Raw genomic sequence first — 12,587 nt, 5'->3', positions numbered from 1 at the left:
GAGTCTTCATGGACTTAACTGCACTGTAATTGGCCCTCTTTCACGGTTTTTTTCCTCATTAACAATTTAGGTTTCAAATTGGAGGTATAGGTAAACGAGAAGTTAGACAAGATCGAAGATGACTCATTACTAATCCAGAGCTCGTGCCGTTACAGCCTGGCTCACTAAGGTCGTTGGGTGGCTTTGTCTCTTTGGCTCACATTGTGCTTGCGGGGGGTCAGGCTTGGCATTCTTGCTCTCTCCTTCCAGAGAAGCAGCAAAGGGAAGGAGAGGACAGTTGGCTCTAAAATGGGGTGAGTGGTTTTGGCAAACTAGATGAAGGTAATCTTGATGATCACGGGTAGACTTGAGAGAAGAGCAGAGGCATGGAAAGGGCGGTGAGTAAGAAGAACGTGATATAGGGTCTGAAAACCATGGGATTTGTGCATGTCTTGCTGTCTATATTCATCTATCAGAAAGCCCGGCATGTGCAGGACAGTGGTCCTCAAGCTGTAGTATCCTTTACCTGGAAATATGGTTTTTAAAATACAAGTCAGGGTCCTACCTCCAGACCCAGTAAAATAGAGAAGGCAGAGGCTGGAAGTCTGCATTTTGTAATAATCCGCTCATTTGAGAGCCTCCAGTCTTTCTAAGAATCACTCCTTAAATGCATCCATTGATTTGAGCCAAACCTAAGAACACAGAGATAAAAGGCCCAGTCTTGGCATTCGAGTAGTTCAAGGTCAAGTGGAAAACGGCGACAGACTTGGAAGCAGATGGTTACAAAGCATGAATAAGCTCATAGAGCAGAAAGGGCTGGGTGCTATAGGAGAACGGTAGAGAGGCACCCAGCCCAGCCTGCAGGTGCCGGGGGCGTCGCAGAAGAAGTAACTGTGTCTGCAAGGCTAAGTGGACCTCAGCCAGGAAGAGGTGAGGGAAGAATTCTAGGTAACGAAGAACTAGCAGACAGAAAGCAGTGGGGCCTCTGGGGCACTGTTCAAGGTGAGGAATGGTGGAAGGGAAGAGGGTAAAGGAGGACTGATGAGGGTGGAGGCTGCACATCTGCCTTTCATAAAACATTTTTCCACATGGACGGTGCACTGCCAAAGTCTGTGTCCCTCTCCCTGCAGCAGTAATGGATGCCTCATGCCAAGTTGGGGTCTTTGTCCTCTTAGATACTCTCAATGCAGCGGGATTCGGATAAGCTTCCAACTGAGAAGGAATTCAAAAAGTCCGAGGCAATCAAAAATGGATTTACCTTCTTGTTTCATTCATTAATCTTTGTCATCAGATATCTTGGGCTAAAGTAAAGCTAAAGAAATCTAACTGGAGACAGAACCATAGAAAAAGCTCCCACACTGAGCAAATGCCGGCATCTGCTATTGACATTATCATCATGTGCAAAATACAAATGAGTACAATACATAAAAAATAAAATGTTCATAATGAGCCTTTGTAAGAATTAGGGTCAAAAAAAGTACCTGTATGTGCCACTTTGTTCTCCCAAGTTTCAAAAATGGCTTTCACTGCTACACAATCTACATAAAACAGCATTGTAGCTCACAGTGGCTGGTTTTATAAACAGGAGCAACAACAGAAACCAGAAAGAATCATTTGATTACAGAATAGAGCTGCATATATCTACCCAACAGTTTGGACAGTGACTGCATGTGCGTGCACGTGTGTGTGTGTGTGTGTGAATCACATTCAGCTATTATGTGATATTATAAATGAGAGCAAATTAAGTGTGTTTTATCAAACATTAGTAATATTTCTTTTCTTCCAAACTTGTATAGAGAAAATAAAAACCAGGGGGGAAAATAGAAAAGTATCGTTAAGCTTCCTAACTGAATCCAGCTGTCCATATTATTTATTGCAAATAATATTATCAAGTAGTGAAACACCCATGCCTTTGAACTTCTTTGCAGTTGTGTGTCATACTGGAGCCAATGCAGGAACTGATGTCGAGACATAAAACTTACAACCTCAGTCCCCGAGACTGCCTGAAGACCTGCTTGTTCCAGAAGTGGCAGCGGATGGTGGCCCCGCCAGGTACGACCTCATTCTGCACTCTCGTTCTGATTGCATCTTCTGAGGCTTCTCCTGGGGATGAGGTGACAGAGAAAGGAAGGAAGTGGCCGTGAATGGATCAGGAAAAGGAGTTTACCAGGGATATTCTGACCATGATTTTGGACTGAGACACATTGACTTTGCGAAAGACAAACATGCTTAGGGGTTGTCCACCATCTCCTCACGTGCCAGATCTGTGCCTGAAACCCAGAGAGCTAAGTTGACTTATTTACTGTTACTAAGAAGATCTTTGGCAAAGCTGAAATCAGATTCCAGGTATCCTGTCGGTCAGTTCAGTGGTTGTTCCACTGGACAAGACTGCTGGCTTGTCATGGCCTGCTATTCTTCTGTTTATTTTTTAATGACATGGTAGAAAGTATAAAAATGAAGGAAGGAAGAAAGGAAAGAAGGGAGAGAGGGAAGGAGGGAAGGAGGGAGGGAGGGAGGGAAGAAGGGAGGGAAGGAGGGAGGAAGGAAGGAAGGAAGGAAGGAAGGAAGGAAGGAAGGAAGGAAGGGAGGGAGGAAGGAAATATTCTTTCCTATGTTAAGATATATAATATCAAAGCATACTCTGATCATGAAGAGAGTATATAAAAGACCCCATTCCCCTCACTTCCCTAGAATCCAGTGTAGATACTATAGTCTCCCGCTGGGGTTCTGAAATTACTGCTTCAAGTCATCATCAATTGTCTTTCTATCTAATCCATTTTTATTCCCAGGTATGTGTTGAGCCTCATTGATCATAAAAGCAAAATGTATCCATTTGCTAAAAATTATTTTTAAAAGAGTAATTATTAACACAAGGCATATAGCTTTCTGAATCACAAAATATAATGGCCACCTTCCACTGGTAATTGGCCAGGGGTTTTATATAAAATGAGCATAGCAGATACAACTACATACATACTTAGAAAGCTGCAAAAATGAGCATTATTTTACAGAGAATAGATGCACCCCTGTCTTAGGGGAATTTAACACATTTAGAACATTATTATTTTTTAAGTATAGTACATGGGCTTAAGTTGGCTTCATTTTCTTTTTCAATATCAATAAGCCTTTATGGGAAAAAGATATCTCACTCAATGATTTGAGCACCTATATTTTCTAATGTATGCATATATAACACATACATTATTCATTAATTTAGTCCTTTATTTAACAATTATCTGTTGAGCCCCTACTTGGTGCCAGGCACTGCTCCAGCCACTGAGGAGACAACACTGAATAAAAGTCCCAGTCCCAGCCCTCACAGACCTTCCCTGCTCTCACTGAATCCTCACGATAGAACCGTATGAGGTATTTATTGTTATTCCCAGTGTATATAATGGAGACTGAGGTTTAAGTTTGCCGAAATCGGTTTCATAACTAATCAATGAAGGAGGCCTGTGTCACAAATTTTATGTCTCCTAAGTTCATGACTCAATTATAATAGCTACCTACTATCAATGGAAGTAATTTAGGTATACTTCCCTCAAATTTAGGTACACAATTTAGGTATATTTACCCCAAATATCATGAAGAAAATATAGGTATCAAAAAAACTGTATCGGTTGTCAATTCTTGAGATCAAAAGAAGATGTTTATCAGGGGAAACTGGGTATTTGCTTGACTTTAGAATGTACTGCTCAACTCTTCTCTAACCCCGTGAGCTAGAACAATTCTGTTCCCTTCTTTGCATAACCTCCAGAAGAAGCACACGTGGCTCTCTATGAATAAACATGTTGGGCCCTTTGATGCAAATATTTGAAAATAAGAGACAAAAAATATTCCTGAAAGAAGAAATTGTATATAATTAGAAATGTAATCCTCTTCTTCGTGATCAAAAGTCATGAAAACTTGGTAGAGTAAGTGATCCTTAAAACGAGCCTTAAAGGAGCTTCTCCCCATCATCCACCAGAAAGTATTACAAGGCTGCCTCTCATCATTTCAGTGTGATGCTGGCTTCTTTCCTCTCCGCCAGAGTTGAGTCTATAGTAGGGTTAGCAAACAGGGATGCCCTTGCCTGCCATTTCCAACCTTGTCAGGCTTCCGAAGACTTCTCATTTATAAGACAAAGATCATACCATTACATAGTTAACAGGAGTTTCTGTGAATATAAAATAGTTATGACATAGAAACATTGAAAATAGAAAATAAGTATACAGAAACACTAATGCTCAATACATAATAAATAAGTGCATAATATTTTATCATAAATTACCATGAGTCCTTATATTTTCATTAAGAGGCTACCCATCCTTCAGGTGTAAATTATTTCTATTTCTAAACAGGACTTTCTTGAAAGGATCTAGCTTCCCTTCATTAAAATTCTGGCTATAGCATACTAAGTTATTTTTTTCTCAAGAGTTTTGAAATTAGTATTCTTTAAATATCAGGGTTTAAGCTATGGAACTTGGAAACCATACTAAGCTTGGGGCTCCCTAAATTTCACAATCACAGCTGACAGGACTGGCAACATCCTCTTCTTTCTACTTGAGCATGTCAAGGTGTAGTAGTGCTGAGCTGCAATATAACACTTGGCCAATAGGTGGTGCTGTTACACACTGGCTCACTAAATTAGGTTCCTACTTTTTTTTCATGTCTTGGAGGCCCCCTAGGGATACGAGAACCCTTTATTATACACAAAAGGTAACCCAGAAGAAAAAAAAAAATGTTTTCCAAAATTTTGTAGCAGTAATCCTTTTAATTCAACTATGAAAGTGATGTTTGTAGCTCACCCCTGAAACATCTTAATAGATTGCAAACATATACATGAAATTCGAAATCACAAGGAAACGCAAATCATTTTATGTAGCTACAAAGGAAAAACACTGCATACATTTTGTGCTAAAAATTAGCCAACAGCTGTCTCCCTTTATTTTTTTATTTATTCATTTATTTATTTATTTTGGAAAGGTGAAAGAAATGGGGGAAAAAAATGTAAAGAGTCTACTCTTTTTCATTTACAAAAACAGCGGCAGAGGGACAGTATCTGATGGTCGCCCTGGACCTGATCCTCCTTCCATTTTCCATATTGCAGCAGAACCCACAAGGCAACCGACCACAAAGCGGAGGAAAAGGAAAAACTCCACCAGCAGCACGTCCAACAGCAGCGCGGGCAACGCCGCCAACAGTACCGGGAGCAAGAAGAAGACGCCGGCGGCCAACCTGAGTCTGTCCAGTCAGGTACCTGTAAGTCTCGCTTTCCTCTTAGGCCTGAAATCCTGCCTGTGCCTGTCTCCCAATCCAGGGGCCCAAGGTCAAGACTCTTGCAGCTGCCAAGACGTTCTGGGCAGGCGGGGGTGGGGGAGGGGACGGCCGGGCTGCGGTTGGCTGGGAGGGAGGGACTTTGCCATGGAAACCTTGCCCTGCCAGCCTGGAATTGGAAAGGAACGTTAAGAGTCCGTGCTGCAAAGGGACCTGAATTAAAAAGCCATCAGAGTCACAGACAGGAGATATGTCACTTAAGGTTTAATTAAAGGACCACTTAGCAGCGCGCCTGGTGGCAGATAAGGGGCTGTCGGCACCATCGCCGGAGACCCTGTTCTCCACTGGAAACCAGCTCCTGGCGCTCAGGCTTCTTATTGTAATTTGGCTGGACTGTCCCGACATAGGCGCCCCCTCCTATTCTGAGACCTTGGTAATGAACGCAGCCACTAAAAGGGCAGCTCAGTGGATTTCGCTTCAGCCACTTCACTAGCTCAGGGCCGGGCCAGCCCCTGGTTTGGTCTTTGCTCCCTTGACCTCTGGACCCCTTTCTTTCATTTCTGGGTCTTGACAAAGGAAATGGGCCACTTGGAAGGGGCTCTCTTTGAACTCCAAAGCTGACAGCCGGGGGCGTTCCCACACACATCTTCATCTCCTGTTTCTTCCCCAGTTCTGTCCCTTCTGCCTAACCGCTGCCAAACTCCTCAGCCTCGTGTTAGATCATTTATTGCTTTACAATGTTCATGTTCCTTTAAGCATTTGTTGTCCCTTCTCCACACCGCGATGAGGTGTGGGTTGTCCTTCTCTGCCGCCTTTGTCACATCTCCCTCCAGCAGATGTTTGCGTCCCGACACTTCCCTGGTGCGCCCCGGATCACCCCCAGACACCCTGTCCGTGGAAGTGCGCCCTTTCTTTCGCCCGCCCTCAACCAGCACACGTGCACCCTCCCCTCCTCCCCACTTCTGCCTCCTGGTCTGTTGTCCTCACCCTTCATGTTCTGGTTTTGCTCCGTCTCTCTCCGTGACAGAGTGGACCCTCCCATCCTGGCAACGCTCGCTCCACGTCTAACTGTGTCTTTCAACCCTGTCCCCCAGCCATTCTTCCTCACCTCCCATCGGTCAGTCCTCCTTGGCTACAGCCAACCGCAGTGTCTGAGAAGTGCCTGCCACGGGGCCGCTGTCCTCCACAGGCGGGGGGTGGTTCTCAGTCATTAGAAGGAAGAGGTCACAGAGAGAGTGGCCCGTCTGTGGGGAAGGTAGCACTTTAATATTAAGACCACTAGGAATTACAATCCTTAATTAATGCCAGAGACAACACTCGATTTTGAACTGGGCTATCACCCCAAAGAGCCGGGGCAGGGCGGGGGGAGGGGGGGGTCAAAGGAGAAAAAACAGAGTTTTATTAAGGTACAAATAAGTTATTCCCATGCCGGGTTAAATTGGAAAAATACATAGAGAAAATGTACTGGTATAAATAAATCAACCCCAAAAGTCCACATTAAGTAGCCCATTTATTCGTCTAATCCTGGAGTTTTAGATGCTAACAATTGTTACTTTTCTCTAATAAATGCAGAAAATGCATTCCAGAGAATCTTGGAACTGTGACATAGCTACTTAAAGGCACAGTGGTTACAAGAATTCAGATCAGTGCCCTACATTATACTAGGTATTGGCAATACTGAGATGGAAAAAAAAAAAAAGCGACCCCAGTCCTGTCATCAAAGAGCTCAGTGTCTAACCAAGGGGTGCCAACGGGTCTGTCTCTCCTGCCAGCTCAGTCGCCTGGTGTCAGCGCACAGGATTGAGAAGGATCTGAGACTTAGACTGGGTTCGGGGGCCAACAATTAGTGATGCCAGCCATGGGTGTAGGACAGCAGCATACATGTGCATTGTGACATACCTGGCCTGGTCAGACTCATTTCAGTTTTATGTGAAAGAGAGCCTATTCATTCTGCTCCACCATATTCCCGTCTTCCAATCCAACAACTGGATCTTAGCGGAAGATACCAGTGTCAAGGAGATGTTTAATGAGTTGAGACCCTTTAGACTTTTTGAGAACAAGGCACCCATTGGAAAGTGAAGATAGGATGTCAGCACTATCCCCACACTATGCAATTACAGATTGTTTTATTTATGTAAAACTTACAGATGGTCAAGAGAGGCAGGGAAGGCAACCAGGTTAGGAAAACGTGCAAACTTCTGTGTGTCCTGTAGTTAAATAGATGTTAAGCAATAAGCATCGGCTTGTAGAGACCGCATCTTATAAGCCTATCTACCGAATTACCAACAATCTTACTGCTTACACAGAAATACAATCGGCAAACTTGGCTGCTTCACCCAGAGGCGTGAGCCAGTGTGCCACGACCACAGCCGTGGTCTGCGTGGCTGCCGTGGCAGCAGTGGGTGTGTCTGGCGAGGACTAGGGTTTAATCCTTGGATTCTGCTTCTCACTCCATGAGCAGGGGCTAGGAGCCATCCCGAACTGCAGCCTCAACCCTGGGAGGGATGGAGACCTGTGTCATTCAACAGCAGTGACCCCTTCTGGCCAATTTAAGGAGAAGCATTGAGGGGCCCTGAAAGGAGTCACTTCCAGTCCTCCTCAGAGGTTGGTGGTCCTTGCACGGGGGATTGATTAGTGAGAAGATGTGACATGGGCAAAAGCTGGTGGCACCTCCAGGCCTCCGGCAAGGAGTAGAGGGCTGCCTCGTGGGGAGCCGAGGGCATGTGGGTTACTCCCAGCTGGACCAGTATTGCCTCCTGGGGACACATGGATAGCAGAGATGGGAAGGAAATGCACTCTTGTTGAATGTCGGGGGGAACTTTTAAAGATGTGGAGGGGTGGGGAAAATAATGCCAACATCCCCTAGTTTGAGGCAGCCCGGAACATGCATTACGTCTCCAGTAACTTTGCAGGAGGGTAACCAATCAGGACTGCTCGAGCAGAGAACCACTGTCCTAGCCTAGAGGTTTAGAAAACGAGGGGGAGACATGTGCCCAATTGCTTAAGTGGCCTCAGGTGTTTATGTGTATACAAAGTTAGGTCACATCTCTTAGAGCTTGCCATCTGTTAAGCACTCACACGGGAACACACGTGATTATGTGACTGGCTAAAGATGTTTCTTATAATCAGTAAGCAAATGTGGCCTCTCTCTGAAATTTAGACTGCTTAAAAATATGCCTGGGCATCTTTTCCAGCTGTTCTCAGAACAAAGACCCACCGAACATATTACAAGCCTATATCGGCCCCATTTGAAGTGATTCAAATCACTATTTTCATAGTGCTTTTCTTGAATGACTGTTATTTTCGGATACAATGAAAGCATCTGGAGTGTTGGGAACTTTTTTTCTAATATCACGCTTAAACTGGCTTCTGATTTTTCTCTCCTTTGTCCTGTCCGCTTACCTCCTCGTGCTCCCCCAGCCCCTCTCGATAACCTCAGACTCACGTTACTAATGCACACCCATGTGGTGGGTTGTCACATTCTTTCCCCGCCCAGGGAGACCCGACGCATGCGTTTTCCAAACCCTTCAGAGCGTGCTGCACATTAAGTCATGAAGTGAAGTTACCCCTCATGTCATCCTCTGCCTGATCTTGTCTTATTCTTTCCACTTACCTTCCTCCCGATCATAAGTGCCTCCTCCTAATTGCCTGTAACTAAGTGGCATTTTTTCATCCTGGACACCTCCAAGTGGGTCAAGTGGCAGCTTCCCTGGCTAACCAGATAACGTTGGCACCTCTGCGTACACCACTTTCCACCTAAAATCATGCCAGCTTTCTTGCCAGTCACAATCTGTATCTTTTGCATCTCGCCTTAAGAGTCCCCATGAGTCTCCTAACATGTCTGGCTCTTCATTGCATAATGAGTATGTTCTTGGATGCACACATCTGCTTATCCTGCCAGTACCTACATTGCTGCGTGTGCACAGTTCATACATTAGGCATTTAGATCATCTGGGACACTTCTCTTTAAAACCATTTTTTTAGCAAATCACAAGAGTGATTAGCCAGAAGACACAGTTTGGAAACCTATTGATTACCTCTCCATAATTCTGGGGGAATCAATCCATCAGTCAAGCAAGGTTTTCCTTTTCGAAATAATCCAGGTGGTAACTCAGGGGTTTAACTGGCACCTTCACACTTCTAGACGGGATCTCGAATGGCCTCCGGACCTTCTCCCGGCCTGATCATAGGCAGTATTCTCCTGTACTTCCCAGGAGAGCCTTCTCTTATGCCCAGTTGTCAAGGCGCTGCATCGCAGTAGCCTCCCTCTTGGGGAATGCACCCTTACATCCAAAAAGCACTTAGCCCAGTCCTGCCTTCCCTGGCACTGTCCCGGAGTCACTGCACTTTTAAGGAGACTACTGCTCTGAGCCCACCCAGCAGGCCCCACCCAACAGGTGTCCCGACCCATGCCCAGGTCACCCCCCAAACCCATAGGGCCCCCTTTGACCAGAGAGGCTGGAGCTGTGCCCTGTGTCTGCCTCCTTCACCCCATCCTCGTGCCTCGGCAGTGGCTCCCACGATGCCCCTGGCTACAGGAGGTGGCTTCCTTGTTTGCATGGCAGGACAATCTGTACTTAAAGGAGTGATTAGACGGATTCTTCTTGCACGCTTCCATTTCTGATGACTACCGGCTTCATCAGTGTAATTATAATTAGCGCTCTTCGTCTTCCTTTCACCGCACCAGCTGGACAGACTGGTTCTCTTGACTGCCCAGATTGGTGGCAGGGTTGCCTGTGTGGGGATAGGTGACAGGCACCATGAAATAACAGATGGTAAATTCAGGGCTTGTTGGCAATCAGCAGGTTTTTGCTAATGACTTAATTAGCTATGCAAATTGTCAAATCAGTGTGAACATTGTTTTTATCGAAAACTTTACCTAAATTAATTACCATAATTAAGTAGCAGAATGTCAAGGATACTGGCTGCCTAAAAGGGCCCGGCTGAGTAAAGAAAAGAGAGATTCTGTCTTCAATTAAAATGTGTACATACCATCCTCGGGACAGAGAAAACGCCATTTGGAAGGGGTTGCGTGAATAGTCCAGCAAGGCATCCTAACCCGTATCGCCGCTCCATTCATTCCAACGCCCCTCAGTGTTCCTTAATAAAAGCGGCGGGTTTTCGGAGGTTCTGAAAAGCGCCCAGCAGAAGGTTCCACAGCCCTCTCAAAAGTCCCCAGTGTCAGCAAGTTAAAAGCGTGGATTTTTTTAATTTTGAAAAATCCATTTTTTTATTTCTGCAGATTGCTAGCATTGCTCGTTCTCCGGTGTCAGGCTGCGCACTAAGGACATAAACTCGCGTGGTTGTTACACGTCAGGAGGCGATGTTTATTTCCTGTAGAAATCCAATATGCATCTCGGCCCCCGACATTGAGACTTGACCCCGGTGTTCAGTACACGAGTGTGTGTCTGTCCTAGATGCCCCAGCTCCTCCCACTAGTGTTTTAAGCTGAGCTTCTCTCTCCCAAGGTTTCCCTGTAATAATGTCAGCTGCTGTTCACAGGATGTGATGGTGGTAGGAGAGCCAACTCTGATGGGAGGTGAGTTTGGGGACGAGGACGAAAGGCTAATCACTAGATTAGAAAACACGCAATATGATGCGGCCAACGGCATGGACGACGAGGAAGACTTCAACAGTTCACCCGCCCTGGGAAACAGCAGCCCGTGGAACAGTAAACCTCCCGGCACTCAAGAGACCAAATCAGAAAGCGCCCCGCCCCAGGCTTCCCAGTGAGGTGGGCGGGCCATGGCGTCCCTGTCCTTAGGCCTGTGGGCTCCGCCCACTATTTCAGATCTCTACGCACAGGAGAGGAAGGAGGAGACAGACGTAAAAACTTTTTCATGCCAATACCTATTTCTAAACCACAATGAAATCTGAGTTTCTTTCCCCTCCCCCCCCCCTTTTTTTTTCTTTTTCTTTTTTTTAAATTGAGAGGCTCATTCCAAATAAACTTCCATGACCCTTCCCTGGGAGGCCTTCACAGGTAACCTAGATACTGGCACTGACTGTAATTAAAACAGGCTAGCGCTTCTCCCGGCACGGTGATGACCACGTGTTTGTTCATTTCCTTCCCGCTGCACCCAGGGCAGGCTGTGTGCTCAGCACGCCCTCAGTGCTCAGGATCTCTCTCATTATATGCCGAACCTAACGACAGATGACTTTTTAATATTGTAAAATATTTTCTGCTTTTTGACTTGCATCTGAGAGTTTCTTGTTTCAGTAAAAAAAGAAAATAAAAAATATCCACTTTTGGAAAGTAATTTAAATGTACACTTTTTTTTTTCCTTCCTGTACCTTTTCTTTCCTTGGGTAACAGCTGAGGGGGCCCCGCAGGGTAATATACGGGTGAGCTAATGTCAACTGGTTCTCCAGCCCGAGTTGGTTCCATTGAGCCCGAGCGCTGAAACAAGAAATGTCTATTTTGTCATCAAAGACAGACACCGAGGCAGATTTTGATGTAACGAGACACTTGGCCCCTTGAGAATTTATGCATTTGTAAAATTGCTGTTGATCCAAATATATTAAAGCCATGTAATCCATTACTTCTGTGGGCAGTTTAATAAATCTGAAAACTCTTTTGTGTTTTTTATTGTATCTGAGTTTGACCGTTTCTTTTCATCATATATTTCTTGTATAATATTTTGTAAAGCCGTCTCTTGGTTCTTTTATGGGGACATTTTATTTTCCTTATTGAGGCAATGCCCGTGTATTTATGTGAAACTTTATAAAAGAACTAATTTTTTCCATTTGCATATTAATATGTTCCTCTACACATGTAAAGACACAGTGGCTCCGTGTGTTACAAAACAGCTGTATTTTATGTATGCTTTACTGATAAGTGTGCCAACAATAAACTGTGTTAACGACCAAAGCAGCGAGTCTGGCTATTCCTGAGCACAGGCGGAGAAATCTCACAATGACGAGACGTAGGGAGCTCAGATTGAGCGCACCAGCTAGCTCGGCATGGAGAGGCGTGACGCAACCTGGGCCACCTTTGATGGAGTATGGCTTCCTTCTGTGCGCCCTGCAGTTCACTGGGGCAGACGAGGGGGAGCTCACTGCGCGGGCGGGGGACGCAGCAGTGAGACCGCCTCCTGCAGGTGGCCATGTGGGAGGGCCGCGGCTGCCACACGCTGACTCTGCAGCAGACAGCTCCATTTCAGCAAACCCCCCAACTCCACTGCCTACGCTCTAATATTCCCTTTTTTAAAAAGCAATGCCCTGCTCACCTATTGTCTAAAAAATTGGCTATGGAGACAGTATAGAAATTTTTCTTGAGGACCTTTCTGTTTAAGGACTTCTCCTCATGGTCTCTCACTCTGCCCCAATGAAGAAGATGAGAGGGGAAACCC

At 45.3% G+C, this 12,587-nt stretch overlaps 1 protein-coding gene across 10 annotated transcripts in view; it reads left to right on the top strand.

The window, feature by feature from the left end:
* Nucleotides 1-12,098, top strand: part of LDB2 (LIM domain binding 2) — a 354,846-nt gene extending 342,748 nt beyond the window's left edge. Inside the window, exons 6-9 of one of the 10 annotated variants that reach the window (XM_066385356.1) lie at nucleotides 1,908-2,031; nucleotides 5,072-5,220; nucleotides 7,697-7,839; nucleotides 10,738-10,874. In XM_066385356.1, coding sequence (XP_066241453.1) covers nucleotides 1,908-2,031; nucleotides 5,072-5,220; nucleotides 7,697-7,801 — 378 coding nt within the window. In that variant the 3' untranslated portion in view covers nucleotides 7,802-7,839; nucleotides 10,738-10,874. The other 9 variants (XM_066385358.1, XM_066385354.1, XM_066385355.1 and 6 more) reach the window with 9 other exon arrangements.
* The last annotated feature ends 489 nt before the right edge of the window (nucleotides 12,099-12,587 follow it).

The sequence above is a fragment of the Saccopteryx leptura genome, chromosome 5 (genome assembly GCF_036850995.1).
Source record: "Saccopteryx leptura isolate mSacLep1 chromosome 5, mSacLep1_pri_phased_curated, whole genome shotgun sequence".
NCBI lineage: Eukaryota > Metazoa > Chordata > Mammalia > Chiroptera > Emballonuridae > Saccopteryx > Saccopteryx leptura.
Note: the sequence above shows the minus strand (reverse complement) of the source record. Positions and strands in the feature narration are given on the sequence as shown.